The sequence below is a fragment of the Thalassophryne amazonica genome, chromosome 2 (assembly GCF_902500255.1).
Source record: "Thalassophryne amazonica chromosome 2, fThaAma1.1, whole genome shotgun sequence".
In the NCBI taxonomy this organism is placed as follows: Eukaryota; Metazoa; Chordata; class Actinopteri; order Batrachoidiformes; family Batrachoididae; genus Thalassophryne; species Thalassophryne amazonica.
Genome location: NC_047104.1, coordinates 118,885,758 through 118,910,551, shown reverse-complemented (window position 1 = coordinate 118,910,551; position 24,794 = coordinate 118,885,758). Strand labels below are relative to the sequence as shown.

At 46.4% G+C, this 24,794-nt stretch overlaps 2 protein-coding genes across 2 annotated transcripts in view; both read right to left on the bottom strand.

Moving 5' to 3' along the window:
* Positions 1-24,794, bottom strand: part of ercc5 (excision repair cross-complementation group 5) — a 51,983-nt gene that overhangs the window by 3,341 nt on the left and 23,848 nt on the right. The gene's annotated exons all lie outside the window — the stretch shown is intronic.
* Positions 2,870-23,725, bottom strand: mettl21e (methyltransferase like 21e). The gene is made up of 5 exons (XM_034192603.1): positions 23,530-23,725; positions 19,654-19,811; positions 12,370-12,487; positions 12,131-12,228; positions 2,870-3,373 (listed from the first exon to the last, which is right to left on the bottom strand). Exons 1-5 carry the CDS (start codon positions 23,576-23,578, stop codon positions 3,044-3,046), a joined length of 753 nt encoding a protein of 250 aa, XP_034048494.1. The 5' UTR covers positions 23,579-23,725; the 3' UTR covers positions 2,870-3,043.

Sequence of the window (24,794 nt, the reverse complement as noted above, 5' to 3'; positions counted from 1 at the left end):
CCTGGACCAGGGAACTCATTCAGTATCTCCATCCCGGTCACATGTCCGACCCCTGGAATGCCCTCTGTGTAGTCACTGCCAAGCAGGTAGGCCAGATTTATGAGTTTAGTCCTGTCCAGACCTAGTCCACAGCAGGGGAGAGAGGAAGAGACTCATACTATTGGTGTGGTGGAACCAGAGAACAGTTTACATTATTTAAAAAAAAAAAAACAAAAAACTCAGTAACTGACAAAATTTGCCATAAATCACATACCCAGTTGATCAATTTTCTGAAGCGATTAATCTATTCTCTGTGCTTGATTTTCCTACTGCACATGTGAGTGAACAAAGCATTTTTGCCTTTGGACAGAGGGCAGTTCATTATATTTTTTGGACAGTCCATCAGTCACCACGAACACCTGTGCCTGACACAAGCAGCCAAAACGTGACGGATTTACACCGCACAATGTGCTAACTTGGTACACGCTTAACAACTCTGCATGCAAACACATACAACAGCATCAACTTGATTAACTGCCAAATAAAAGTGCCACAAAGTGTGACCATCTAATGACGCATTACTTCAAAACATTCAACATAAATAAATCTTTACCTAAGAGGTCCTTATTTCAATTAACAATCTAAAATATCCCATTATGGTGGCTTCGTGGCAAGACGGTCTTGGGATCACTTCCTGTCTGGTCCTTTCTATGTGGAGTTTGCATGTTTTCCCCGTGTTTGTGTGGGTTCCCTCCAGGTGCTCCAACTTCTTCCCACTTTCCATAAATATGCCACTGAGGTTAGGAAGAGGTATTTGTAGAGGTATAAATGTATCACTGTGATTCTTTTTAATTAAAATACTATTATTTTTACACCTTGTTCGCATCTACATTTTGTCATTTGCTTATTTTACACATTGAGGTGTTGACATATTTTTATTTATTTATTTATTTTACAAAACCTCTAACATCCAACATCTCAATATATAAGCTGCACCATGGAAAATTAAAAATAAATGTCTCATATTGTGCCAAATCATTTCACATCTGCCTTTTACTGTTAAATATGTTTGGAACACTCAAAGTCCCACAGTTCTATGTCTGTGTGTGGAGAAATGCTCCTGAATTTAGCTAAAGCTGCTTCAGAGACGGCTTGATTTTTTAATTCTGTGACATCACAAAGGTCCACATAAAAACATCTGCTTGGGCTGTGGACATGCCCACTGATCCAGCCTACATTTTGTTTGTCATGCCCACATGGTCCACACAGGAGAGAGATGGAGAGATACGCCTTTTCCTGTGGCAACAACTCCTTTCTATATAAAACCAAAAACAAGCTTCTTTTAGGATACATAATCTCAGTGTCTGTGGGGTATTTCTGGCTAAAAACTTTAACATCTGTATTGAGGAAACCTGGTAACCTACACTAGTTCGCTAAAATGCAAAACACTTGAAACTACCGAGCTGGCTCTGCAGTCACTGAACTGCTTGCCAAATTGTCAGGCAGGCGCCATGTACCCCTCACGTCGTCTCTACGACTCAGAACAGCACACTGTGAGACACTTGACAGAGCTTCTGGAAGCGACTGAACACTCCAGCAGCCTCCAGCCGGCTGACACCCACTCGATGTCCACATGCTGAGCAAGCTGGATGTGCCTTGTCCAGCCACAGATGAGCTGCAAGGACCGGATTTATTGTGTTTATTTATTATATATTTACTTTTCTGAGGAAAGATGTGCAAATTAAGTTTAATGCTCCTACTCTGGGTAGCTCGGTGGCTTGGTAGTTAGCACTGTTGCCTCTGTAAGAAGGTCTTGGAATTGATTTACCCTCCCGTGGCCTTTCTGTGTGAAGTTTGCATGTTCTCCGCGCATTTGCGTGGGTTCACTCCGGGTGCTCCGGCTTTCTCCCACATACAAAGAAATGCAGGTTAGGTGAATTGGAAAATTTAAATTGTCCGTAGGTGTGTGTGCAGGTGTGAATGTGTTTGTCTATATGTGAATCTGTGACAGACTGGCGTGCTGTCCAGGGTGTACCCCGCCTCACGCCCTATGAACGCTGGGATAGTCTCCAGCCCCCATGACCCTTAATTAGAGTAAGCGGTTGAAGATGAATGAGTGAGTGAGTTCCTGGTCAGCACACACCCACCGTGCACACGTGCTGGACTGGACACATAAATTGCATGAACTGGATTTATTGTGTTTACCTCTATTTATTTATTTTTCTGAGGACAGAAGTGGATTTAAGTTTAATGCTTCTAATCAGTGCACACCCCACATGCATGTGCGGGCTGGACATGTCCTGTCTGTGGACATGCCCTGTCCATGGACCTGCACAAACCAGATTTATGTTTATTTATTTATTTTTCTGAGGACAGAAGTGGATTTAAGTTTAATGCTTTGCTCAGCGCACACCCCATGTGCACATGTGGGCTGGACATGTCCTGTCTGTGGACATGCCCTGTCCCAGGGACCTGCACAAACCAGATTTATTGTTTATTTATTTATTTTTCTGAGGACAGAAGTGGATTTAAGTTTAATGCTTCTGCTCAGCGCACACTCGCTGTGCATGCCATGCTGGATGGATGATGTCAGCACTCTGGCTTCATTCTTTTTATTTTCACTGGAGCACTTCCAAAAGATCACGTTGCCCGTGCGTCCTGTCCTAATCTAATCTAATGGAGTTTTATGCGGCTGTACACACACATCAAGCACTGCATGCATCATGCCTGGCCTCAGAAGAGCGCACAAACCAGATATTCTCTTTTGATTTATTTATTTTTCTGAGGACTGCTGTCGCAGCTCAGCGGACATCATTCTGTAAGTCCATTAGTGGTTGTTCAAGCTTTTCTTAATTTTTTTATTATTTATTTTTATTATTTTAAAGTGCTTTTTCTGCCTAAAATTGGGGGAATTTCCACAGCCTCTATCACATAATAACACTTATAGAGACAAGAGAGTGCATTTCCCAAACACCATCACACAGAAAAAACATCTTGACATTTCTGAAGCAACATGTTTTTGCTTCATAACCACTTGTGTCATTCAGCAGCCATGGTTCATGTTTCAAGCAGCAGTCTGTCCTGAACGGCCCGTGGTTCCATTATCCTTCCTCCAGGCTCGGTACAGTTTGATACTGAGACTCGGGAGGTCGTAGAGCTCCTCTACGTGGAAGTGTTTCTGGAAGCGATCCACAAAGCTGTTTTCTGGGTCAAGGCGGAAACGCATGACCCACAGGATCTGTGTGTCCTCCTGACACAGGTAGTCAAAAGTGTCCATTAACTCTTCCAGGTAGGGGTGGGCGTACACCACGTCAGCTGCCAGGATGTAGTCAAAATGATGTGTTGCTCTTGGGAAACGCCACTTGACTTCTTGGCCCCAGATGAGCTCTGTAACCTGTAAACACAGCTACGTTATATATCACATATTATATTTTCATTCTCATTTTCAAAAAAAATTGTTTTAAAATGAGAATTTCACTCACTTTTCCGTGCATATATACAATGATGTGGTGATTATTAAATCTTCAAACAAGACACGGTACACACCCATTTGCACTCATCAAGTCACCCAGTCCACTAAAAATTCTATGCGATTGTGGAAACAGTCTTACAGAAGCAAGTTTTTAAATTTTGCATTATTATATTCAAACCATAATAGTTTTATAAGAACCACTTCTCTATTCACAACTATTATAATAATATCCCTAAAGAACTGTGGAGGAAATACTGAGGCCGTGGAGCCGGGTTGAGACATAGACAAAGGAAGAGGAAATATCAGCTGTATCTTCCTTCCATTGTTATGGGCAACGTAAGATTGCTGGCGTGCAAAATGAATGAATTAACCTTACTTGTGAGGAGCAACAGCGTGTTTCATGAGGGCTCAGTCTTGTGCTTCACGGAAACATGGATGAATGACAGCATTCCGGACTCTGCATTGAGTTAACCCGGCTATCAGCTGGTGCGAGCAAACTTCATGAGGCCAATGAGTTAAACCTGTTCTTCAACAGGTTTGACAACACAGTCTCTGCCCACCCTTAGTCCAGCTCCTCTCAGTACTCCCCTCCTCTGTGCACTCACCTCACACCCCAATCATCACACCCCCTCTTCCTACCAACCTGCCTCCACCACTCCCTCATCCTCCCCAACACCATCACTGCAGAGAAGGTGAGAATCTAATCAAATCAATTTCATTTATATAGCGCCAAATCACAACAAACAGTTGCCCCAAGGCGCTTCATATTGCAAGGCAAAGCCATACAATAATTACAGAAAAACCCCAACTGTCAAAACGACCCCGAGAAGAGAATTTATTCGCCTGTGTCCTGACGGCCTCAGCCCCAGAGTGTGGTGTGGGATTTTCCAGCACATCTTCAACTTGAGCCTAAGCCAGATGGTTGTTCCTGAGTGGTGGAAAACCTCTTGTCTGGTCCCTGTGCCCAAGGAGAAGAACCCCAACACCCTTAATGACTACAGACCTGTGGTCCTAACATCACATGTTATGAAATGACTTGAAAGGCTCATCCTATGGTACTTCCACAAGGTTACGTATCATCACTGGACCCCCTGCAGTTTGCGTACCAGCCCAACAGGGGAGTGAAGGATGCCATCATCTTCATGCTGCACAGGCAGCACTGTGAGACTCATGTTCTTCGACTTCTCCAGTGCGTTCAACACCATCTGGCCTGACTTGCTCAACATTAAGATACGGGACATGAAGGTGGAGGCTCCACTGGTGGAGGCTCCACTGGTGGCCTGGATACCAACTACGTCACAGGCCGCCCACTGTATGTACGAGGTTTATTAGAAAACTAACCGGCAGTTTTATAAAAAAAAAAAAAATATGGATTTGAATCACGTGCGATTACACCAGACATGCTTGAACCCTTGTGCGCATGCGTGAGTTTTTTCACGTGTCGGTGACGTCATTCGCCTGTGGGCAGGCTTTGAGTGAGCACTGGTCCAGCCCTCTCGGCTGAAATCCTTTGTCTGAGACGCTGCTGGAGACGGCGCGCGTTGCTTTATCAAAATTTTTCAGGACCGGTGAGAAATATCCGAGTGCACACTATTCGAGAAATTCAGCTGGTTCTTGGTGAAAAGTTTAACGGCTGATGAGAGGTTGTGGAGTTTCTTTCGCTTTAAGGACAGCTCACAAAGAGGATCGGCGCGGCGCGGTCGGAGGTGGCGTCCGTCTGGCTGTTTCGAGCTGAAAACATCCTAATTTAAGGCTCTGTTCACCCAGGTCGTCATCAGAGAACAGAGACGTTTCAGAAGAAGTCGGCATGAGGAGTTTATGCGGACATTCCACTGTTAAAGGAGATTTTGTAATGAAAGAACGTGCGGGCAAATTCGCCGAGTCGGTTCCGTGATGACGCCGCAAATCCGTCTGCGCCGCGACAGGAAAAACACCTCTGTGTTGAAAACCATTTGTAAATTCAGGCAGCTTTTGATGGCTTTCAACAAGTGAGTATCTGAGAAATTGTTTAACAGCTGGGCATGTTCCAACTTGTCCGTTAAGGTTTCCAATGGAGGTGTTTTTCCTGTCGCGACCCCCCGCGGTTGGGTCTGGGCCCGACATGCGAATCTGCCCGCACCTTCTTTCATTACAAAATCTCCTTAACAGTGGAATGTCTGGATAAACTCCTGATCCCGAATTCTTCTGAAAGTTTCTCTGTTATCTCACGACGTCTTGGGTCCACAGAGCCAGAAATTAGGAAGTTTTCAGCTTGAAACAGCGAGACGACGCCGCCTCGGAGGGCAGATTGCCGTCAGGCGCCGTGGGCCGTCCTTATGGCGACAGTAAAACTCCAAAATCTCTCATCAGCCCGTTAAAAGTTTTACCGAAAACCAGCTGAATTTATCGAATGGTGTACACTCAGTTGTGCCTTACAGTTTTTGAAAAAATTTGATCAAACAAAGCAGCAGTCTCTGAGCCATTCCTAAACAATGAAAAAAATCGACGAGAGGGTGGGCCACTCCTCACTCAAAGACTGCCCACAGGCGAATGACGTAACCGACAGGCGTGAAAAAACTCTTGCATGCCCACGAGGGTCAAGCATGTCTGATGTAATCACACGTGATTTCAAACCCATATGGTTTTTGAAAAAAATAATGAGATTGGATACTTTTTCTAATAGACCTCGTAAGGCTTCAGGACATTACATTTGACACCATCAGGAGCAGCACAGGTGCACCGCAGGGGACAGTCCTGTCTCCGTTTCTATTCACACTCTACACCTCAAACTTCAGGTTCTGGTACGGTCCTGCCACCTGCAGACGTTTTCGGATGACTCTGCCATGTGGGCTGCATCAGCTAAGTACAGGAGTGTGGTGGACAGGTTTGTAGAGTGGTGTGAACTCAACCACCTGCAGCTCAATGTATCTAAGATGAAGGAACTGGTGGTGGACTTCAGAAGATGAAAGACCCGTCCAAACCCAGTTACCATTAATGGAACGGAGGTGGACATTGTGGACTACTACAAGTACCTGGGTGTCCACATAGACAACAAACTGGACTGGACTGTAAACACAGATGCTGTGTATAAGAAAGGTCAGAGCCGACTGTACTTCCTCGGAGGCTCACATCTTCAATGTCCTGCAGAAATATGTTGCCTATGTTTTATCACTCAGTGTGGTCTCCACTGTCATCTTCTACGCTGTAGTGTGCTGGGGCAGCATGCTGAAGGCATGACATGACATGAACAAACTCAACAAGCTCATCAGGAGAGCTGGATCCGTCCTGGGGGTGCCGCTGGAGTCTGTGGTGGAGGAGTCAGAGAGGAGGATGTTGAGGAAACTGCTCACCACCCGGAACAACACCTCCCACCCCCTGCATGCCCACACTCGATGTCCTGTCAGAGCACCTTCAGCCAAAGACTGAGGCCGCCAAGATGCACCACAGAACACCACAGGAGGTCTTTCCTACCTGTGGCAATCAGACTGTATAACTCCTCCCCCTTCTGCAGGATGAATAAATAATGATCAGAGTTTTTCAGTTACTCAGAGCTATGTGCAATACTGTCAAACATCTTGTGCAATGTGGTTTCAGTCATGTCGCATAAACATGTTGTACTCATTGTCAATGTAAAAGAAATGTTTACTGTTTTGACACTCTGGCAAAACAAGTTCCTTTGGGATAACTAAAGTTCTTCTTATTCTATTCTTATTAAAACCTACAACTCCTTCAGAGTTCTTGTGTGTCTTGGTGGGTTCCCTCATTAGTCTCCTTTTTGCAGTGTCACTATTTTTCATAACTACAGAACCACATATTTTCTTTTAATGGCTGATGTAAATGAAGTCCAAGACATATTCAGAGTTTGTCTATTCATTCCCTGACTTGTCTCAAGAAAATTAAATGTACAAGTGATGCTTTTGTTGTGTTATCTATATGATAATTATGCATTAAATTTTGTTATATATTTATCACTTCACTCACTTATCTTCAACCGCTTATCTGGGACCAGGTTGCGAGACATTTATACATTATTTATTTTATTACAATGTTGGAAAGATGTTTTTCCACTAGAAATGAAACAGCATAATTTTAATAATAATAATAATAATAACCTAGCGTGTTGCCATGTGGGCGTCCAGGGGCTCTAGATTGGGTAGTGTTTATAAAATTGGTAGCTGACGTTTTCCAAGGGTGGTAATAATTATGCAGAGTTTCTATAATGAGTTTGGAACTGTGTGTGAGTTCAGAAGGTTTTTAGAACCTTAGACCTCAACAATTTTTAGAAGAACTCAAGCCTTCTATTTCCTGTTAATTACATAATTTTAAAATGTTAATTTACTGTCTTAATGTAATTTTTTATTCTTGTATCATAGACACACAATTATTATTTTCATTATTATTATCATCATCATTATTATTATTTACTATTACTTCTATTTTGTCATTTGATTTTTAAATGGACTGCAATGGAAATAAGTGTTTTCACTTTCTTGTGTCATCCATGTATTTTTATGTATTTACAATTATATTATGTACTTACATTAAACTTACTAAATAAAATCACGCATGCACTCACACGTGTGCACACGGTTTTAATATATAGATGTTTTACTGCCCCCTGCTGGATTGGCGTATGAGTCCAGAATGTAAATATCAACGTCCATTGTTCAGTGTTGTTTATCTTATATCCATAGTTTCCCTAAAAATATTAGTCCTATCAACGTTCCATTTTGGCAGCATTCATTCTTGACCCAAAATACATAAGCATTCCAAAGGGCAAATATCGGCTCTCCCCAGTTTCTCAGAGATTGAAGCCATACACACCACGCATGCTACATGCGCACAGAGGCCACTTGGCTAATTATAATATAGATAATCCATTAACTTCATAGTCAATTAAATCATGGTGCTAAATATTTCAGTATTAAAGATTTATTTATATTCACTATTTTATTCACTATCATAAAGCATATTTTCCTCATGATTATTGAAAATCAATGCCTACAGTTTTTGGGGTAGTATTGTATATATACAGTATATCCACAAAGTATTCACAGCGCTTCACTTTGTCCATATTTGTTATGTTATAGCTTATCCCAAAACTGGAGAAAATACATTTTACCTCTCAAAGTTCTACTGACACCACCCATAATGACATGGTTTTTATTTATTTATTTATTGTAATAAATTTATTCAAAATAAAAACTAAGATATAACATGTACATAAGTATCTCACAGCCATACTCAATACTTTGTTGATGCACTTTTGGCAACAATTACAGCCCTCAAGTCTTCTTGAATATGCTGCCATAAGCTTGGTGCACCTATCTTTGGACAGTTTTGCCCATTCCTCTTTGCAGCACCTCTCAAGTCATCAGATTTGATGGGGAGCGTCGGTGCACAGACATTTTCAGATCTCTCCAGAGATGTTCAATCATATTCTGGTCTGGGCTCTCGGCTGGGCCACCCAAGGACATTCACAGAGTTTTTTCCTGAAGCCACTCCTTTGATATCTTGACTGTATGCTTAGGGTCATTGTTCTGCTGAAAAATGAACCGTCACACCAGCCTAAGGTCAAGTCTCAATCCTGACTAGTCTCCCAGTTCCTGCTGCTGAGAAACATCCCGAGAGCATGATCTTGCCACCACCATGCTTCACTGTAGGGATGGTGCCTGGTTTCCTACAAACATGATGCCTGCATTTGGGCCAAAGAGTTCAATCTTTGTCTCATCAAACCAGAGAATTTTGTTTCTCGTGGTCTGAGAGTCCTTCAGGTGCCTTTTGCCAAACGCTAGGCAGGCTCCCATGTGCCTTTTACTAAGGAGTGGCTTCTGTCTGGCCACTCTACCGTACAGGCCTGATTGGTGGATTGCTGCAGAGATGGTTGTCCTTCTGGAAGGGCAACCACAGATGAATGCTGGAGCTCTGACAGAGTGACCATCAGGTTCTTGGTCACCTCACTGACTAAAGTCCTTCTCCACTGATCACTCAGTTTAGATGGGCAGCCAAGTCTAGGAAGAGTCCTGTTGGATCTGAGCTTCTTACATTTACAGATGATAGAGGCCACTGTGTTGTTACCTTCAAAGCAGCAGAAATGTTTCTGTACTCTTACCCAGATTTGTGCCTCAAGACAATCCACAGCAGCACGGTGGCTTAGTGGTTAGCACTGTTCCTTCACAGCAAAAAGGTCATGGGTTTGATTCCCACCTGTGCCCTTTCTGTGTGGAGTTTGCATGTTCTCCCCGTGTTCACGTGGATTTCCACCAGGTGCTAACCTGGTTAAATAAATATTAAATTTAAATTAAAATCCTTTCACTGTGGTCTACAGACAATTCCTTTGACTTCATGCTTGGTTTGTGCTCTGACCTGCACTGTCAACTGTGGGACGTTATATGTAGACAGGTGTGTGCCTTTCCAAATCATGTCCAATCAAAAGAATTTACCCAGGTGGACTCCAATTAAGCTGTAGAAACATCTCAAGGATGATCCGTGAAAACAGGAGGCACCTGAGCTCAGTTTTGAGCTTTATGGCAAAGGATATGCATGTGATTTCTTAGTTTTTATTATTAATAAATTTATCATTGTCATTGTGGGGTATTGTGTGTAGAATTTTGAGGGAAAAATGAATTTCATCCATTTTGGAATAAGACTGTAACAACAAAATGTGGAAAAAGTGAAGTGCTGTGGATACTTAAGTTTCCAGATTACACTGTACAACTGGATATTTTAAGTACAATCTGTTTATGTACATGTTAAGCCTGATTCACATGGCAAGATAATTAGGCTGATATAGGACCCGATCTTCCCCTTCCAACAATCAAGGACGCCCCAACAATCAGGATGACGCTAAAGATAAGCTTATCAGATATTCCTGCCATGTGTGGTGTGTTAAGAACACTCTGATCCGCTCCGAAGGACGTCAAGAGCGCTCCGATCACAAATCGGGGATATTCAACATGTTGGATTGTCTTGGCCTGATGTCGCAGTGTGTGTTTTGTTCTCCGACACAAACAAGCGCGCACCCTGCTGAATGTGACATGCAGCCAATCAGGAAGCGCTAGGTGATGGACGCACAGAGCAGAAAATAAAATTAAAACAGCTGTTCTGACTTATCAGAAGTCCGGTGGTCACGCTGTTTCCACTCCTTTTAAAGTAGACCTACACTGAAATAAATGCAGTCAGATCTTTGGACCAAAAAATGACATATTTACACATAAGATCCTTCTGAATGTAGTAAAGTAAATCTGCAAGCCCAGATCTGTCATTCAACGGAGAAATCTTCATTTAAAAATGAGAAATTTACAGCTAAAATTTAGCCCTCCGCAAAACTGTCATCACATCCGGAAACGCTGCCGAGACGTCAGGGAAAAGACACTATCCCAGCATGTATTGCACGCGCCAACTGTAATTTGTGGATTTACGTCAGTTTGCATCTGCACCTTTTTATTGTCTTATACGGAAGGATCTACTTTTTTAAAACTTCATATTGTCTTGCGGTACGCTTGGTGAGTACACATTTCTTTTATTTGTGCTTGAAAATTATTTTTGGGGACTTTTTCATACGCCCATTTGATTGAGTGGTGTCGCATTGAAAATCTACTGTCTTCTTTGCGGGTCTCGCCTCCGTACCCCGCGACGGTAACACCGGAGGCGAGACCCGCAAAGAATTCAAGTCATTAAAAAGATATAAACCTCTCTCAGCGGCCACGGAGCTCTGCGGCTCCGATTACCGAGACGTGCGGCGCTGCGGATTTTGCCGCAAGAAGTCTGTCCTTGCGAGCAACAGTGTCACCGGCTGCTCCACAGCAAAACGGCGAGCATAGTCTCTGGACTTGTGCCAAGTTGGCTGCACCTCCATTCAGTAGACAGAGCCATGTCTGCTGTGTAGCCGCAGACACGGGGGTGTGAGTGGCCCGCGGCGGAATTTAATGAGCGCATGCACTCGGTAAGCGCATCAGAGGCAGTGAGAGAGAGGCGTCGGGGAAGAACGGCGCCCGCTGTCGATGCCGCCACTGATCTGAGCATGCAGAGCTGTATCTCGCATTCATTGCAGCTTACTTTTGGATGCTGAAACCAGGATGTGTATAACAGTAACATTACTAACAGATAAAATCAATTTCAATGCAGGATCGGACTGAAGGCGGGAGCGCGTCGTCTTGTCCCTGACGTCATGGAAATGATCCGGATATACAAACTGTTTTCGCGGAGCGCTAAATTTTAGCTGCAAATTTGTCATTTTTAAACGAAGATCTCTCCGCTGAATTACAAATTTGGGCTTACAGATTTACTTTACTGCATTCACAAGGGTCTTATAAATACATATCAGGTATTTCTTTCTGAAATCTGACCACATTTATTTCAGTGCAGGTCTACTTTAAAGAACACCTTTTTTGGTATCTTTTTTTCCTCTGTTGTAAATAGTCCACAAAGTAACTCCTTCTGTTTTGTTTTTGGAGTCATGTTTAATCTCGAGAGATTTTGCGAGATTTCCTGTCTGACCTGGGAATGTTCGTGTGTGAAATCTGTTCACGTGTGGTGTTGTTGTCCTTACCGTCTGGCTGAACACCACACACTGTACAACCAACATTGTTAGAGTTATGATTTTTATCTCCACCTGTGTGGTCTCTCAGGTTTTGGAAACCTACAGACAATTTTAACATCCTGCCGTGTGAACCAGGCATTAGAACTATAAAAATGTACCTGGGGAACATACTTGCAACGACCCCTGGTATTGCGCATAACATTGTGCTGCAGATTTCCCAAAACATCTGGAAGGTCAGTAGAGGTCACTTTAGCCCCTGAAAAAAAGCAGTGCAGTTGAGATTTAAACATGAAATGCAAACAAAGTAAAATGTCAAAGAAAATCTGAAAAGTGATGACAATGGAAACAAATGTGAAACCTGCAGCAAAAAGTCAATCACTGGATGTTTTTATGTTACCTAACAGACTGGATATGATGGTGACAAGACCAGTTCCAGCACCAAGTTCAATCACATTTTTGTCACACAGGTTGTACTTGTCACGGTTGGTCTCCAAGAAGTAACACAACACCAAAGCCTGTGGGAAACAAAGTCCTTCATTCCTCAGTGTTGTGAAAGTGTAGGAACACGGACCCACAACAGGGGGCGCAAATGAACGGACAATGGAGAAGGTAAATAACAAGTTTTACTGTTGTGAAACAAGCACAACCAATACAACAATCAACAATTTGGGATTAAGCCGAATTCTGCTGGTGTCGTGTGGGCAGGCTCGAAGGTAGGAGACGTCCGTCCGAGTCGAACCGGAACCACCCAGATCTCCTCTGCCACCAAACCCTGGAAATACCGGAACCGCCAAGTCCCGAAGTCCCAGGTGGCCACTGCCTCCGCTCGTCGGATCCGGTACTGCTGGCAAGAGAGAGCAACAAACACACAGGTGTGGATGCGGCTGCACCCAGTAACACGGAGAGGGAAGAAGCCGCCTCCACCTCTGTCACGTTAAAACAGGAAGGTGAGTACTTATCCAAGCAATTGGCTTTCGGTAGTCAGCTGTCCTGAAAGGTTTAACACGTATTATCAAATATACAGAATATGCTGCAGAGTAGTTTACCTCTATCTCAAGGCGATATCTCGGCACTGAGGTGGAGACGCCGTCCTGCTGATATACCTCCGTGCTGAGTGGAACAGCTGTGTCCAGTGATGAGTGACAGCTGTCACCCTGGCTGCTCTCGTGAGGCGGCAGCGCCCTCTGGTGCCTGGAGCCCACACTCCAGGCAGGGGCCCTCTGGTGGTGGTGGGCCAGCAGTACCTCCTCTTCAGCGGCCCACACAACAGGACCCCCCCCTCAATGGGCGCCTCCTGGCGCACGACCGGGCTTGTCCGGATGGCGACGGTAGAAGTCGGCCAGGAGGGCCGGGTCCAGGATGAAGCCCTTCTTCACCCAGGAGCGTTCTTCGGGACCGTACCCTCCCAGTCCACCAGGTACTGAAAACCCCGGCCCATTCGACGGACGTCGAGGAGCCGGCGCACAGTCCAAGCCGGTTCCCCGTCGATGATCCGGGCAGGAGTGGTGCCGGACCCGGTGCAGGGGGTGAGGTTGATGGGGTTTTATCCGGGAAACAGAAATACTGGATGGATCCGCAGTGAGGCCGGGAGCTGGAGCCTCACTGCGGCGGGATTGATGACTTTAAGGATCTTGAAGGGTCCGATGTAGCGTTCCTGGATTTTGGGGAGTCCACTTGCAAAGGGATGTCCTTGGTGGACAACCACACTTCCTGCCCAGGACGATACGTAGGGCCGGGGCCCGCCGCCGGTCTCATGGTTCTTCGCCCTCATCCGGGCCTTCAACAAAGCAGAACGGGCGGCACGCCACACCCGACGGCACTTCCGTAGGTGGGCCTGGACCGAGGGCACACCGACCTCCCCCTCAACCACCGGAAACAACGGGGTTGATACCCCAAACACACCTCAAAGGGGGAGAGGCCGGTGGCGGACGACACTTGACTGTTGTGCGCGTACTCGATCCAGGCCAGGTGGGTACTCCAGGCCGTCGGGTGCGCGGCTGTTACACAGCGCAAGGTTTGCTCCATCTCCTGGTTTGCCCGCTCTGCTTGTCCGTTGGTCTGGGGGTGGTACCCGGACGAGAGACTGACCGTGGCCCCCAGTTCCCGGCAAAAGCTCCTCCAAACATGCGAGGAGAACTGGGGACCGCGATCGGAGACGATGTCTGATGGTATCCCATGCAGACGGACGACGTGGGGGACTAGGAGGTCCGCTGTCTCCTGGGCCGTTGGGAGCTTCGGGAGGGCCACGAAGTGGGCCGCCTTGGAGAAACGGTCCACTATCGTGAGGACGACGGTGTTTCCCTGGGACGGCGGGAGACCCGTGACAAAATCCAGGCCGATGTGGGACCAGGAGCGATGAGGCACGGGCAGCGGCTGTAGCAATCCCGGTGTCTTACGGTGATCCGCCTTGCCCCTGGCACAGGTGGTACAGGCCTGGATGTAACCCCGGACGTCGGCCTCCAGGGACGCCCACCAGAAGCGCTGCCGGACGACTGCCACGGTTTTCGCACCCCAGGGTGACAGGAGAGCTTAGAACCGTGACAGAAGTCCAGAACTGCAGCCCTGGCTTCTGGTGGGACGTAGAGTTTGTTCTTCGGTCCGGTTCCGGGGTCCGGGTCTCGTGTCAGGGCCTCCCGGACGGTCTTCTCCACGTCCCAGGTGAGGGCGGCCACGATAGCGGACTCCGGGATGATGGGTTCCGGGGGATCCGACGGCTCCGTTTTGACCTCATCTTCGTGTACCCGGGACAAGGCATCCGATCTTTGGTTTTGGTCCCGGGACGGTAGGTGATCCGGAAGTCAAAACGGCCGAAGAACAGTGACCAGCGGGCTTGCCTGGGGTTCAGCCGCTTGGCGGTCCTGATATACTCCAGGTTCCGGTGGTCAGTGAAAACCGTGAATGGCACGGACGTTCCCTCCAACAGATGTCTCCACTCCTCAAGAGCCTCTTTCACCGCGAGGAGCTCTCGATTGCCGACGTCATAGTTCCGTTCGGCTGGGGTCAACCTGCGGGAAAAGGCACACGGGTGAAGGACCTTATCGGTCTTCCCGCTCTGGGACAGCACGGCTCCTATCCCTGAGTCCGAGGCGTCCACTTCAACCACTAACTGGCGACTAGGATCGGGCTGCACCAGAACGGGTGCAGACGAGAAGCGCCGTTTCAACTCCTTAAACGCGGCATCGCACCGATCCGACCAGGTGAAGGGAACTTTTGGTGAGATCAGGGCTGTCAGGGGGCTAACTACCTGACTGTAGCCCTTAATGAACCTCCTGTAGAAATTAGCAAAGCCTAGGAACTGTTGCAACTTCCTACGGCTTGTTGGTTGGGGCCAGTCTCTCACCGCCGCAACCTTGGCCGGATCAGGAGCGACGGAGTTGGAGGAGATGATGAACCCCAGGAAGGACAAAGAAGTGCGGTGGAACTCACACTTCTCGCCCTTCACAAACAGCCGGTTCTCTAACAACCGCTGCAGGACCTGACGTACTTGCCGGACATGAGTCTCAGGATCCGGAGAAAAGATGAGTATATCGTCTAGGTATACGAAGACGAACCGGTGCAGGAAGTCCCGCAATACGTCGTTAACCAAGGCTGGAACGTCGCGGGGGCGTTTGTGAGGCCGAACGGCATGACCAGGTACTCAAAGTGACCTAAGGGGGTGTTGAATGCCGTCTTCCACTCGTCTCCCTTCCGGATCCGAACCAGATGATACGCGTTTCTAAGATCAAGCTTGGTAAAAACTTGGCTCCATGCAGGGGCGTGAACACCGAATCCAACAGGGGTAACGGGTATCGGTTGCGAACCGTGATTTCGTTCAGCCCCCTATAATCGATGCATGGACGAAGTCCGCCATCTTTTTTACCCACGAAAAAGAAACCTGCGCCCATCGGGGAGGTGGAATTTCGGATCAACCCGGCAGCTAACGAGTCCCGTGTAGGTCTCCATTGATTCACGCTCAGGCCGTGAGAGGTTGTACAGTCTACTGGACGGGAACCCACTGCCTGGAACCAAATCGATGGCACAATCGTACGGACGGTGGGGGGGGAGTGTGAGCGCCAGATTCTTGCTGAACACGTCGACAAGGTCGTGGTACTCTACCGGCACCGTCCCCAGATTGGGCGGGACTCTGACCTCCTCCTTAGCTTGGGAGCCGGGAGGAACCGAGGAACCTAGACACACCCGATGGCAGGTCTCGCTCCACTGAACCACTACCCCGGACGGCCAATCAATCCGGGGGTTGTGCTTCAACATCCAGGGAAAGCCTAAAACCACACGGGAAGTGGCCTGAGTCACAAAAAACTCGATCACCTCCCGGTGGTTTCCTGACACCACCAGCGTTACAGGTGGTGTCTTATGTGTGATCGGAGGGAGCAGGGAGCCATCTAGTGCTCGAACCTGCACAGGTGAGGTAAGTGCCACCAGAGGGAGCCCTATCTCCCTGGCCCATCTGCAGTCCAACAGATTCCCCTCAGAGCCCGTGTCCACCAGTGCTGGGGCCTTCAGGGTTAAATCCTCATACAGGATCGTGACTGGGAGTCGTGTAGCAATGTGGGTGTGTCCCACGTGAATGTCTCGACCCACCCCTAGCCCAGTCTCTAGGGGCGGGCGTTGGTGTTGTAACCGCTCGGGGCAGTCTCTCACATGGTGCTCTAGTGCACCACAAACAAAACAAGCTCCATGGGCCCGTCTCCTCTGTGCAGCTGGTGCCCTAAATGTTGCCCTACTTGTGTCCATAGCTTCGTCAATAGGGGGAGCTGTGGCCCCACGGAGCGCAGGGGCCGTGGAGCGTGGGGAAGGCGGAGCGCGGTCGGAACCGGAAGGGAGAGGGACGGCGCGTGCCCGGCCACGCCCTTCGTCTCGTTCCCGCCGACGTTCTTCTAACCGGTTGTCCAACCGTATGACAAGATCGATAAGCCCGTCTAAATCCCGCGGTTCGTCCTTAGCCACCAGGTGCTCCTTGAGAACCAAAGACAGTCCGTTTACAAAGGCGGCGCGGAGGGCAGCGTTATTCCAGCCGGATCTCGCAGCCGCGATGCAGAAGTTGACTGCATAAACAGCTGCGCTCCGGCGCCCCTGTCTCATTGACAGTAGCACGGTTGAAGCGGTTTCTCCTCTATTAGGGTGATCGAACACGGTTCTGAGCCCCCTCACAAAACCCATCGTATGTCAGAAGGAGCCGTGAATTCTGCTCCCAGAGCGCTGTAGCCCAAGCGCGTGCCTCACTGCGAAGCAGGTTTATGACATAAGCTACTTTACTAGCATCGGTCGCGTACATAACGGGACGCTGTGCGAAGACGAGCGAACACTGCATCAGAAAATCCGCGCACGTCTCCACACAGCCTCCGTACGGCTCTGGAGGGCTTATGTATGCTTCCGGGGAAGGAGGGAGAGGTCGTTGAACAACCAGTGGAATGTCAACGTTACGCACAGGATCTACGGGAGGGAGAGCTGCAGCGGCGCCCGGGGGGCGCGCTTCCACCTGCGCGGCGAGAGCCTCCACCCTGCGGTTCAGGAGGACGTTCTGCTCGGTCATGCAATCCAACCGAGTCGTGAAAGCAACTCACCGATTACCCCTCCCGCGGACGCCTGCGCGTCCTGTTCTTCCATTGGCCGTTCAACAGCTGGTTGACGCCCCTCGGGATCCATGACGCTGGCCGAGATATCCTGTTGTGAAAGTGTAGGAACACGGACCCACAACAGGGGGCACAAATGAACGGACAATGGAGAAGGTAAATAACAAGTTTTACTGTTGTGAAACGAGCACAACCAATACAACAATCAGCAATTTGGGATTAAGCCGAATTCTGCTGGTGTCGTGGTGGGCAGGCTCCGAAGGTAGGAGACGTCCGTCCGAGTCGAACCGGAACCACCCAGATCTCCTCTGCCACCGAACCCTGGAAATACCGGAACCGCCAAGTCCCGAGTCCCAGGTGGCCACTGCCTCCGCTCGTCGGATCCGGTACTGCTGGCAAGAGAGAGCAACACACACACAGGTGTGGATGCGGCTGCACCCAGTAACACGGAGAGGGAAGAAGCCGCCTCCACCTCTCGTCACGTTAAAACAGGAAGGTGAGTACTTATCCAAGCAATTGGCTTCGGTAGTCAGCTGTCCTGAAAGGTTTAACACGTATTATCAAATATACAGAATATGCTGCAGAGTAGTTTACCTCTATCTCAAGGCGATATCTCGGCACTGAGTGGAGACGCCGTCCTGCTGATATACCTCCGTGCTGAGTGGAACAGCCTGTGTCCAGTGATGGGTGACAGCTGTCACCCTGGCTGCTCTGGTGAGGGCAGGGCAGCGCCCTCTGGTGCCTGGAGCCCACACTCCAGGCAGGGCACCCTCTGGTGGTGGTGGGCCAGCAGTACCTCCTCTTCAGCGGCCCACACAACACTCAGCCTGTCATTTAAAGGGGTCAAAACTGACCCAGAGGTGCTGAACCCTTTAATTAATAACAAATACAGTGTCTAAGAAGCAATGGATTTACTGTATGTGCCTGTCATTTTAATGAAAAGGAGACGATGCTCTCCACACTCTGCTCTCTGGAGGGATGCGGAACAGGAGGATGGACCGGCTCAGAGTGCGTGAGTCAAGGAGAATATCCACATAAGGAATTCTGCAACATACGTTATTAAAATGAGCTGCTTCAGGTTAAAACTTTGCTTATACCAGGAAAGATTCCATACATACACACACACACACACAGATTTGAGAATGTTTTTAGTGTAAAACCAATAGTTAGTTCATTTTTATGGTTACATGTTATCATGATAAAATAAAGTCCCACAATTCTATGGGCCAGCATCTTGAGGATCTGTGGTGCATGGTCTAAAACACATGGTGCAAATCTATTTGGGGTGTGTTAGACTGTACATTGCTATTTAGACAATGGAAAAAATCAACGCAAGTAAGGCACTGGGGACAAAGGGGCAGGATGAATCCAACAGCCTGTGTGTGGGTGTTTTTCAGGCACATCATACCTGATGCATTGCTATTCAGAGGACAAACGGAGATTTGAGTGGTTTCTACAGAGGAAATGGATTTGGTGTGCAATGTGTGCATATGCGGAATCACCTGCAACAGGGACATAACAAAGTACTCTTGAATGAATGAATGAATGAGGCACACACAGACTCAAAATAGCAAAGAAAACTCAAAATTGAAAACACGTAGCCATGTGTATGAAAGGGTGTAGGCAGAAGCAAAAGCTATAAATGGCCACCCCTTTAAACAAAAAAAATAAAACGTATACAAAAATATAAATATACCCATGATAACTAATACAAATATAAATTAATCATTGAACTAAAATTTCAAACACAAACATGCAAACAGCAGGGCACCATGCACAAACCCAACAACAAACCAAATGATAAACCTAATTCATCATGCTATAACAAGTAATTAAATTATTTTTATAGAGCCTTTAAGGCCAACCAACCAAATGATGCCAATAAACAACTGCAAATTAATATGTTTCTATTGCAGACATGAATGAGCGAAACTCTTCAGCATCTCACCATGTCATTTAGGTCCTTCAGACTTTTTTTCAGTAAATGCTTCTGGGGAGCATTAGCATGGCTAAAACCCTTCAGCTAAAGTTAGAAGCTAAGAAACCTAGAGTTATATCATTTTACTCAATTAGATGTTGTTCTGCTGTTTGGATGTGGACTTCCTGTTTACCGAGGGCCATAACATCACTCCGTAGAGATCTGTGGACTCTTTGATGCGGATTTCCAGGTCACCAAAGTTGTAGCCCTCCCAAGCCTCCGGGCCAATGAGAGATGGGCGGAAATGTTGCGCCATTATATGTGTGACCAGCTCTGTATCGACAGCTGCACCTGGTTGGTCAGTCACAAGAGAGACACAAAGAGAGAGAGAGGCAATGCCAAAATGTCCCAACTGTTTAGAGACTGAATAGTAACAGATCTTAGAATCGGTAGCAAAATGGATCAGGCGCAGTTTGCTGAGTCAAACATCACAAATCACAATTATAATCAATGAGGGCTACGGAGGTCAAGGTAGGCATCACCACATCATACATCTCCATGTCACTCCGTCCTTTGTATCTTCTTTAGTCACATCAACCAACTACATGTTCACCCTCACCCAATCCACAACCTTCTCTTTGGTTTCCGTCTTCTTCTCCTGCCTAGAGGCTCCCTCCTCAACATCCTTCTCCCAACATCCCCCACATCCCTCTTCTGCACACACTGACTTTATTGCTGTCCCTCTGCTCATTCATAATCCAGTCACTCCCAAGAAAAATTGCCTCTGCTTCTCTTCCACCTCCAGCTACACCTTCAGTCTTTTAGAGCAACATAGTTAGAATAAAACAGAATACTTTATTCATCCCAAGCTGGGAAATTTCTTTGCAGTAGCAGCATTTACACTTAGACAGTGCACCCTTGTTCCCACTATTAGTAGTAGAATAAAATAAGGAATAAAATAGAAATAAAATATATAAAATTAAATTCGAAATAAAGAAAAAATATAATATGTACAACAAAGTGTGCAATAATCATGTACAGTGTGCAGTAATAATGTACTGTAATAGTATATTAGAACTGATATATGGATTAGCAGTATACATCAGATGTCATGGGGTGTCTCAATATACTGATAAAGTAAGGATCAGCTTTTATTATACAGTGTGATGGCATGTGGCAGGAAAGATTTCCTGTATCTGTCCCTTCGACAGCGGGGCTGAAGCAGCCTGTGTGGGAAGCTGCTCCGCTGTCTGACCACTGTACGGTGGAGAGGGTGCTGTTCATTATCCATAATGGACAACAACTTCCTCAGTGTCCTCCTCTCCATCACCATCTCCAGCGACTCCAGCCCTTGACCAAGTACAGATCCAGCTCTCTTAATGATCTTGTTCAGTCTATCTGAATCCCTGGCTCTGATGCTGCTGCCCCAACACACAGCAGCAAAGAAAATGGCACCGGCAACAACACTATTGTAGAACATCTCCAACATCTTGCTGCACACATTGAAGGATCTCAGCTTCCTCAGGAAATAGAGTCTACTCATACCCTTCTTGCACACAGCGTCAGTATTAGATGCCCAGTCTAGTCTGTTGCCGATCACCACTCCCAAGTATTTGTAGTCCACCACCTCCCCCCTAATCCTAAGTGGCTGTAAAGTTGTCTTCTTCCTCCTGAAGTCAATCACCATCTCTCTGGTCTTACTCACGTTCAGCCTCAGGTGATTTCTTTCAGACCACTCCACAAACTTGGTTGGTGTCAGTACTGATTTGTAAACTTTAATTCTCACTCTCACAGATACCCTTATATCACAAATCACTCCTGCCACGTCACACAGCCTGTATCTCTTCTTCACCTCTGTAAGACCCCATTCAGACTGGGGTTTGCAACCTATTGAGCTGAATAATGTAAGCAGTAACAGTTGATAATTTTTAACTTTCAATGGAAAGTGTCGTATTCGCAGCTCCTGTGCCAGAGGTGGCGGCCATCTGTTTTGTCTTTGAGAACCCCCATACACACCCGCGTGCACTACCTGAATTCGGCTTGAGCTGTATTGAATTTGGACACGTGTGTGGGATGAGCGAGATTTGAAAAACAGATCTGAATGCTATCCGGCTAGAAAGCAATCCAGATCGAGTCTCGCTCCAGCTGGATTGTAAACCTCAAGTTGAATGGGGTCTAACACACTCTCCATTATTTTCAATAGCTGAACCCCAGTAGCTCATCTACCTTCATAATTCCACCATGCTCCCTATCATTCATAGACATGTACTCCATCTTGCTCTGACTGACTTTCATTCCCCTTCTCTCCAGAGTGCATCTCCACCTCTACAGGCTAGTCCTCATCTACTCTTACCACAATCACATCATCTGAAACATTATTGTCCATGGAGACTCCTTCTCTGAGCTTAACTGTCTGTCAACATGTCCATCATCACTGCAAATGAGAAAAGGCTCAGAGGCGATCTTTCAGGTAATCCCTCCACCTTGAATGCACTTCTATTGCGCATTTCACTGCTGCCACACTGTCATCACAAATATTTTATAAACTGGATTAGATTATGTGACCGTAGGACCTTTGTGGCCGGGATGGCTCGCACTAAAGACCATTCCTCGAGCAGGTCAACCAAAGGGGAATTCCCCCGTTAGCCAAGGTAGCAGGAACATCTTTTCAATCAGTACCCAGGACCTTCATCCTGCTACAATTAGATAGAACTCCCTCGGGTAAATTGAGGTTCCAGCAGCACTGTATAGCAGCACAAAGGGTAAGAAGCATAGAGTATCAAAAGTGAAAGTAAAAGTGAAACTACCCCTCTCACATTCACTTAGCCCCACTACAGGAATGTTGCGTCTTTCTTTCTTTCAATCCACAAACACAGCGAAACGCCTTCTGGCATCTTCTGCATCATTGATCTTAAATCAATATTGCATCTGTAGTGCTCTTTACAGGCATAAAACCATATTGCTGCTCGCAGATGTTCTCCTCTTTTCTGAGCCTAGCTTCCATAGTCTTTCCCACACTGTAGCTGATCAACTTTATGCGTCTGCACTGCAAAAACTGTCCCTCTCAAAATAAGACAAATAATCCGAAATCTAGCCAAATTGCCTTGTATTAAGCAAATAAATCTGCCAGTGGGGTAAGAATTATCAAAACTAGCAAAATGTGTAGGCACTAAATAATCAAAATGTGCCTTAAAACTAGACATAATTCTTATTTTAACTAAGATTAGCCTCTGTCTTAAAATAAAGCAAACATCTTGTTCCTTTGCTTGGGTGATTTCAAATCCATCTTCTTTAAACAAGTCTCTTTTTTTACTTTCTTCGATATGAGTTTTTGCAGTGTGTACTATGGCAGCTCTGCACATCACCATTTTTTAGGGGAACAAAACTGTACAAAGTACACTTCACTCCTCAGGCACGCTCTCACATTTCACAGTTCTGGATCATTTTCATCTCAAATTTCTCAAAATAGTAAGATTGTCAGAAGGACCACAAATGGATTACTTGGCTGATAAACATACGTTTAGACACCAAAATTATGATTTTACAGTAATTAGGAGAGATAAGATAAAAACTACAAACTTACGACCTGCTGCGGATTCAGATGAGCATTTTTGCATAGCTACTATAAACAACAATCATGAGGTTAAATTTAACTGTACTGAAATTGATGCCATTGGGCTCATAATGCCTCACAGATCCTGCCACTTGTTGTGATCTAACGCCAATATGCAGGCATCCAACTCGGTGTCAATATGCACAACTGACATACAACTTTAGTTATGCCATTCTTGTAGGGTAAAGGACAGAGCGGCAATGCTGCAATGCTAAGTCGCCTGAGGTCAGCGCTTGCCGTGGGACTTAGCTTAAGGTCTCTGCCCATAGTAATGGCTCATTATCTGTCATACACAAGATCATTTGCAGGAGTTAAATCAACAAGGCCACGTGTCACACAGCCCAAGCATAAAGATTACAATTATTTTAGAACAAAATGATTCATATATTAAAAAAACTGCAACTGAACTAACTCTGACTTTTTCCACTGCTGTATTTCACAATATGAAACACCCACCTTCTCTGCTTTTGGAGTCCTCTGTGGGTTTGGACTGTTGTGTTTCCATGTTAGGATTAATCCAGGTCCAAGTAAGGAAAGAATGATGAGAGAGAATATCTGTGGCACACAAAAGCCCTTCGTGGTTTAGTCCCAAATAAACTCGCTTGAATTTCAGTCTATCTGGATCCAGATCTGCAGTAGCCTGCCGGATTCCAATTATGCCAGTTTGAGTACACATCTCTTTCTTTAAGTTCCTGTCCAACCACCCTGTTTAGCCCTCGACTCCGCCCACATGAGACCCTCTGTCATTGAAGTGACAGCAGCAGCTGCTCTGTCAAGCGTACTGGCGAATAGCAATAACTTTAAAGGATGTGAGGCACTGAGGGCCAACACTTGTCCAAGTCTCACTGTAACACCCCAAAACACGTGGGAGACAAGAGACTTTACTTCCCCCAAAACCTTATTAATACAAAATATAGCTATTATTCGCACAAATACACATCAAAACATGTAAAAACATTTTGTGTGTTACAAAAGTAGTTTACAAAATTCAATAAATCATTTCATCAATGTTGTTCCACTTCATATATAAATACTACAGCTATATGGAAATTTTATTGTACCTGCATTAACTGTCCACCAGATGGAGATATTACTGCATTTCAAGAACCTTGGGGCACAACCAATCTGTTGCTTATAGTAGTAAATATCACACATACAGACATTATTTGGGTGTATAGTCTTGCTACTGCAATATTTGAAAATATTTCCATCAAGTTTAGCACCTAAAGTTTTATCTTCCTCACTCCTTCTTCCTCTTTCCCCTTCCTCTACCTCTCATACTTTTGGTGCTGCGACCTTGCTGGCCACCCTCAAAAACAGACCGGGCTGTAACCATAGGAACGTTGCTGCTGCCATCACTGTCATCTCCAGACGTGCTACTGCTCTGTCTCTGAGAGGCGCCAGGTTCACTGCACTGTCTGCTGCAGCTCACATCCTTCAGAGACGTAAGAGCAGGTTCCTCCATCGCACCTGATCCCAGAAACCCCTCCGCTATCACAGGCCCCTCCCCTAATCCTCCACTGCTCTCTCCTGACTCTTCATGATAGGCTTCTTAGATTTTGATGGGGAAGGGATCTCCTCTTCTGTGTCCTCCTCTTCTGCTCCTTCCCTCTCCTTTCTTTTCAGGCAGGTGACTGCGCGGCGGAGTCGCTGGCTACGGATTTCTGCTTTTCCTGCTGTTCCATGCGGAAGAATGAGTCAAGCTGCAACTGAGTCTGCAA